The sequence below is a fragment of the Lygodium microphyllum genome, chromosome 22 (genome assembly GCF_053477565.2).
Source record: "Lygodium microphyllum isolate KBCC chromosome 22, Lygodium_microphyllum_v1.1.10, whole genome shotgun sequence".
NCBI classification, from domain to species: domain Eukaryota; kingdom Viridiplantae; phylum Streptophyta; class Polypodiopsida; order Schizaeales; family Lygodiaceae; genus Lygodium; species Lygodium microphyllum.
The window spans coordinates 80,233,448-80,240,354 of NC_141156.1; the positions used below are offsets into that span (position 1 = coordinate 80,233,448).

At 43.7% G+C, this 6,907-nt stretch overlaps 1 protein-coding gene across 1 annotated transcript; it reads right to left on the reverse strand.

Annotated features, from left to right (window-relative positions):
* Positions 1-204: 204 nt before the first annotated feature.
* On the reverse strand, positions 205-1,278 carry LOC148017334 (uncharacterized). The gene has a single exon (XM_087663116.1). It carries the CDS (start codon positions 1,259-1,261, stop codon positions 314-316), a length of 948 nt encoding a protein of 315 aa, XP_087519242.1. The 5' UTR covers positions 1,262-1,278; the 3' UTR covers positions 205-313.
* Between the last annotated feature and the right edge of the window lie 5,629 nt (positions 1,279-6,907).

Below are 6,907 nucleotides of genomic sequence, written 5' to 3' on the forward strand. Positions count from 1 at the left end.
CCTCATGTGTTTTCAAATGGCAAAGAAAAATAGGGTGCCCAAGTCTTTGTATTCGTAGTGAATTGAAAAGGTTTTGGAGGGCTTGAAAAGGACCCCCACCCATTGTAGTTGATATGTTCCCATGTGCTTCCCTCCCCCCCCCCCCCCCCCCCCCCCGCCTTTTGGCAGAACCTTTCGACTTCATTGAAAAGCTAGCAAGCACTTGAAAGTAATGTGCTGACATCATTGAAACGCTAGCACTCCAAAGTAATGGACACATGCTTAGGCTCTCTTCTTAGAGGCAATTTGATCAGTAATGGAATGCTCACTTCTCTTAGGTCTTCTTCCTAAAGAAATTGTGGCTTGTGGTGGTGGGGGTCCTGTTGCGAGGAGTGGTAGCGGTAGTGGTGGTGGTGGTAATGGCGGTACCGGTAAGGCCACGAAAGTTGCCCTTAAGCAAAGGTAGTGCCGGAAAGAGGGCTCCAAGCAACAGAATGACAAGGATTAGGATCACAAAGAGTGCGGTGCGACGCCTTTTCCGACGCTGCCGGAGGTGGTCCCGGTCATCATTGATGAGGGCGAGGAAGGCCTCAAGGGCGGTCAACTCGGAGTCAACATTGTCATAAAAGGCTTGGGCGTCCTTAAGGAAGACACCAAAGGAGCACACGAGGTCGGAGACCTCGGAGAGGAGGGCGAGAAGGAGGGGGTCACGCGCGTGGGGGCGGGGGGCGAGGGCGGCGAGGAGGTCGGCCCAGAGGGAGGGCATGTTGGCGTTGTAGTGGCACATCTTGGCCTCGAGCTTGTCGGACATGAGGCGGAGGAGGCCGGCGCACCAGAGGAGGGGGCGTTGGCGGGGGGCGGCGGAGGCGGCGCGGGAGAGGGGGCCAGGGTGGGGCGGCGGGGCCCGCAGGCAGGCTCGGAGAAGCCGGTCCGTGAGGTAGGCGGACTGGGCGGTGATGCGCTGGCAGGAGGAGGGAAGGCCAAGTGTCGCGAGGGCGTGCAGGAGGCGCAGAGGCTCCAGGCCTGCGCCATCCAGCTGGCGCTGCACGTGCCGGGGCAGGGGCGGCGGGCTCCACAGATGCGCGGGGCCTGCAGTCTCGGGGGCGGGGGCGGGGGCGGGGGCGTCCTGTTCCCCCTCTTTTTTGCTGACGTGGTGGCGGCTCTTCCTCTTGTTGGAGAGAGAGGCGGGGCAGGAGGCGGCCCTTGCTAGCAGGGGTGCCGGGTACCTTGGCCTCTGCAGAGACACAATCACGTCCTCCTCGTCCTCGTCGCTCTTACCCATCTCTCTCTCTCTCTCTCTCTCTCTCTCTCTCCCCCGGAGTCTGTGTGTGTGTGTGTGTCTCTCTCTCTCTCTCTCTCCCCCACCCCAAACCCCAAAGAGACGCACCTCCTGTCTCGCCCTGCCCGGCCAACCAACCCAGGTCCGGCACATACTCTAAGAGGTTCGTCATTACCGAGCCTACCGTTTCCACGAATTACGTTCAAAATCCTCCAAAATTCACCCACCCTATAGGGTAAAAGACCTACTACATTCACAACAATTTTGCAACGTTGGATGCAAATGAACAATTATACCACTTGAAGGGCCAACTGGTTTACAGTGCGTGCATTGCGACTGAGTTCAATTCCTAGGGATAGCTCAGTCTTCATTTACCTCACCTTTATGGGGGGTCTCAACACCTTAATAAAGCAAGCATATTACAAAAAATGAACATTACACTATGAAAAGACCAGAGTGGGCTAGGAATTAGCGTGCCCCTTTCATAAGCTTGCTCCTCCTTATATTCATGATTCTTTACAAGTTAGTTGGCTTAGGGTCTCCTCCCATATGGACCTCTATGGGCTCTTAAACATCACAATGTGCATTGAATAATTTTTGGGTTACAAAAGTTGGGATATAAGTCAGCTTGTAAATCTCAAGATTTTGGCTAAATTCCTACTCTCTAATGTGCTTGATACATACATAGAAACCATGCCACTTTGGGTTCTGTAGACTCCCACTTAGACTTCCATACTAATGCCTTCAAATAACCTCTTCACTCTTGCCTCCCAAATACCTTGCAAAGTGAAGACATGGATGAGTTGAGAGCCATAAAGCTTTAATGCACTCACTCTATTCTACAGTCCAAAGATGCAAAATAACATGTTCTCCCCAAACATGCCAATCCAAGTTTGGAACATGTTTTCCTCACACTACTAATACACTCTTCAGATCTCCATAACACCATCCAAAATTTTATACAATCCCTAATCATACTAACAAATGCCACATGTACTTTTCATCTTCATAGCTTGTGTAGTGACAACTTCAACATTGTTGAAATCTCATGTAGTGCAAAACTTCGTATTTTTCCCAAAGATTAGCTTGGCTGACATCTCGGTCCTTAATGTATCCTACTCTTTAAGAGCTTGGTTCCTCCTTTAATTAATTATGTTTCAATGTTTAGTAAATGTGGTCCCCAGATTCCTCTACCTTCTTCAAACCATTGGTAGCAATTGGAGCCAAATACCTTCCCTTGTATGAATTATGAGACCACCAATTGATATTTAATGTGCATGATGAATATGTACTTTTAGAATTATTTGATTGTACTTATTTACAAGCGCAATAAAATGAGGATGGGAGGGAAGAGGAGAAAGAGAGAGGAATGTGCAAGTGAAGGAGATTGTATATAGGCATTCACTCAATTGCAATATTACAAGATGTGTAAATAAAGCACATGCAAAATTTCTAGGGAAGAGTGGAGTGTAGATACATGTATGCATGTGAATGTATATGTGCACAATGGATTGAGTAATAGTGAGGTTATATTGTTGTCCCGATATTAACTATTCGAATAATATGAAAAAATAATACATATCACATGTTATTACAGTAAGTGTAACAAACTATTTGATATTGCATCCTCTTATAGTAAGTCCACATAATAATGCTCAATTAAAAGTAGCAAAACCATATGCAATGTAGTTTCACTTGTGTGTGCACAATGGAAGTGATATATCAAGATGCAATATTAAATCATGTATATAAAAGTGAGAGGTACATGAATGTATATATGCATGTGGGAGTAACAATGTGATATTCTTTTTGTCTTGATATTAAATACTAAAAGTGTCTAAGACAATAGACCTCATGGAAACCCTTAACCTTTGCAAAAATAAGAGGGTTGTGAAAAACAAATGGATGACCCTTGCAAAATTAAGAGGGGGAGAGAGAGAGAAGTTGTTAATTGAGAGAGTGTGCGTGTGTAAAAGGGGGAGAAAGAGAGAAGTTGCTATTTGAGAGAGAGAGAGAGAGAGAGAGAGAGAGAGAGAGAGAGAGAGAGAGAGAGAGAGAGAGAGAGAGAGAGAGAGAGAGAGATGTGTGTGTGTGTGTGTGTGTGTGTAGGAGGAGGAGAAAGAGAGGAGTTGCTATTTGAGAGTGAGAGAGAGAAAGAGAGTGTGTGTATTTGTGAGCGACACAAGGAGAGAGAGCAAGTGAGAGAGAGGGTGAGTGTAAAAGAGGGAGAAAGTGAGAAGTTGCTAATTGAGAGAGAGAGAGAGAGAGAGAGAGAGAGAGAGAGAGAGAGAGAGAGAGAGAGAGAGAGAGAGAGAGATGGGGAGGAGGAAAAATATAGAGAAAATAATTGGTGGAAGATGGGGGATAGTGAGAGAGACCTATACTTGAGGTAATTAGCATGGGGGGAGAAACATAGGTGGGGACGGTGGTGGTGGAAACGGTGGAGGTGGTAGTGATAGTGGCGGTGGAGGAGGTAGTAGAGGTGGTGGTGGCAGTGGGTACTGGTGCTTGATATATGCCCACAAGAAGAGGAGGAATAAGTGGACTATGTGGAATGAGAAATGGAGGTTGCCCAGAAATGCTCGCTTCTCACACGAACTCTTCGTTATCAATTTTGTGTCCTAACTACTAGTCAGCATCTCGAGCGAGCAAGGCACACTTGTCAGAGATCACTTTCTCATTATTCCATCCCTATCAAGTACACAATGCCTCCTATTACATCACATAGTAAGAACATGAGTACCTTAGGTGATTTCATTTCATTCTTGGTCCTAGAAATGGAACCAAAATAGTATGCTCTCTTAGAGCTCAACAATGAAACACTTGATGCTCACTCTTATTCCTTCAAGAGCTCAATACACCTATAAATCAACTACCTCTTACCTTGTTGGCTCATCCTCTTACTTTGAGCTATCTAAGATTCCTCTCTTACTTCTCATGAACAAAAAGATTTAGAGGTCCAAAGGTTTGGTAGACTCACGTACTTACCTTCACCACATTATAGTCCAAAAATCATGGAAGGCTCCATTGCTAGAGGGTGGAATTGGTGATCCCTAGCAAAGTCTGGGATTGAGCCATGGAAGCACACTAGCTCAGTCAAGTAGGGAAGCATGTGCTCCATGAGAACAATGGGAGTAGGCATATAAAGGCATTGGATGGATTCATTTGCATTTTCTCCATGCTATCATCTACAAATAGGTGTTGTTGGGTTGAAGTGTGGCCAATCAATGTTATCAAAACATTTTAGGAAAAGGGACTTTGTGTAAATCCTTCTGAAAGAAGTGATTGTGGGAGTTGCTCTGCACTTGCCTTGTCCATATTGAAATACAAAGGTTGGTGCTTGCTTTGACAGCTTCACACATTTACTTCTAACTAGTTGGAGTAGCTCAGTTAAGTTGTCTTCCTTCATGGAGCTCCAGATGGTAATGTCAAACAATGTAGATATTTGCTTCAAAAATCTGATGCTTGAGTGCATTGTTTGTTGCATTGTTGGGATTGTGATATACTCTTTAATGGGATCAATCAAGGAGCCTATATGGTTTGGTGGTTATGATTCATATTCAGTGAAATATTTTTACTACAGGGACACAAGAGATCAAATCTTTTGGGTGTGGAGAAACCAAATTAATTAGTGATGAAGGCCGCTTGGCCTTTCTTCAACGATATTAGATGTGCGCTTGCTCTTCTGTTTTCTTTTTTCAACAACTGCACTACTAGTATTAGTTTTCTGTAAACCCATCATAGTCTACCTATTAGGAGACAACAATGCAATATATTTCCAAGAATGTAGCTCATTTTATTTACCATGCCTCTGGAACCTTGTGTCTCTTGTGTTTGTTTTTTCCTTGAGTATTTTTGGTTCAAACCTTTCTCATTGGAGGGGTATTCACCTTCTAGGTAGTTGAGGAAAATAGGGTATCTTTGATATACCTCCTTATCCCACTCTTGCTCTATCTGGTAATCCTCATATATGCATTGATCATCGTGCAGGTCTACCCAATCCTCACATTCTCTCGACATAGTTTATATAGTTCCCCTCTCCATCTGTTGGTACATGAACCTAACTTGTAAAGTCACCATTATATTTTTGGAATAGATTGGCAAGATAGCATTGCAAACATGCTATAAAAGAAGGATATTGTGAACTATTTGTAAGTACAAAAGCCTCCATGCTGCCAACTTCATTGACTTTTGTGACTGTATATCTTCATTTGGCTTGAAATCATGGAAGATCATGCAAAACATTTGCTCTCTATATTTTCTCTTTTATCTCTTGTGTGTATTGGAAGAACGAATCGTGTTCCACTCGAATGTTATAATAGTCCTCCCAACTCAAAAGGAATCTCCTTCTACCATCTTACAACATGGCCCAGAAGCTCTCTTATCTTACCCAACTTCGAAACGATGCATTTCCATATGCTCGAATCAAAGTTTTCATTTAATACCAATTTATTAGACTTATGAGGCACATAATATAGATGAACAAGAATAACCTATGTTCAGGCATGTGCTAACTTAAGTGCAATCAATGGTGCACCATGTGGGAATGGGCATCGGCTTTCTATGTGCCTGCACCCATGCCTTTGCCTCATCAGTTAACTTGTCAAAAATAGTTACGTGGTCAGCTTACCCTAGCATCCTTGCTTCGTAAACAATGTCTAGATATGAGGTATGGACAACCCCAATTCATGCTAGCCTGTATCCATTCTATATTAGGGTCTCATGCATATTTCACCATCCACATGACCTTTAGTGCATAAAGGCAATCCAAGCATATGAGAAAATGGTCCATTGCATATATGTCTTTATGAGATATAGCTGACAAAATCTCTCCCTTTGCCACACTTGTCACTTTCACAAAGTGACAATCAACGTGCAAATGTTGCCTCGTGTTATCTGGAAAGGCTATTGTTGTAAACAATCAATTATGTTAATGATGATGTAAGCAACAAGCACATTACAAAATGTTAAGGTTCTATATTTAGGGCCACTCATATGTGCGTATCTCATTCATCCATTCTGTGAGCCGATGGTTACCATCCCAAACATAAAACATGCAATTTGACAAAAAGGCCCAATCGGTGCCGCTAATTTTTGCCTCAAAGTCCTCATGCTTCTTTAGCCAATGGGGATCCCACTCATTTCTAATTGTATAATCAATCTCCTTGCACTGGTACCTTGGAGTCTCTAATTATACTATGAATATACCCATCCCTCTAACGTACCCATTGCTGAAAAAGGTCTCTGAGAGTTGCTTGTACCTTGATGTGGCTTGTCTTATTGTAGGCATAGAAACCAAATGACATAATGGAATGGGTGGCAAAGGGATGGATATCCGTATCTGTATGAGATGATGAAGTAATGTCCACATCAACATAAAGAAATAAAAAGCATGATCAAAATCCTATCACCATCTCTTACAAGCACTCATTGTCAACATTTCCAACTAGTCTTCAATGCATGCTTGCACAATATGTTTATCGCAAGTGATTGTGAGAGTAGTCTCACCAGTCGTATCCCCGCTCTCTGTCATGTGTCCCTTTTCAATTCTTTGAGTTAGCTTATTCTTGCTTTGCATGCCCCTATTGTGCACTAAATGACTCGATGCTTTGATGGTCGTCGCTTTCCTTGCCAATATCACTCTTTGAT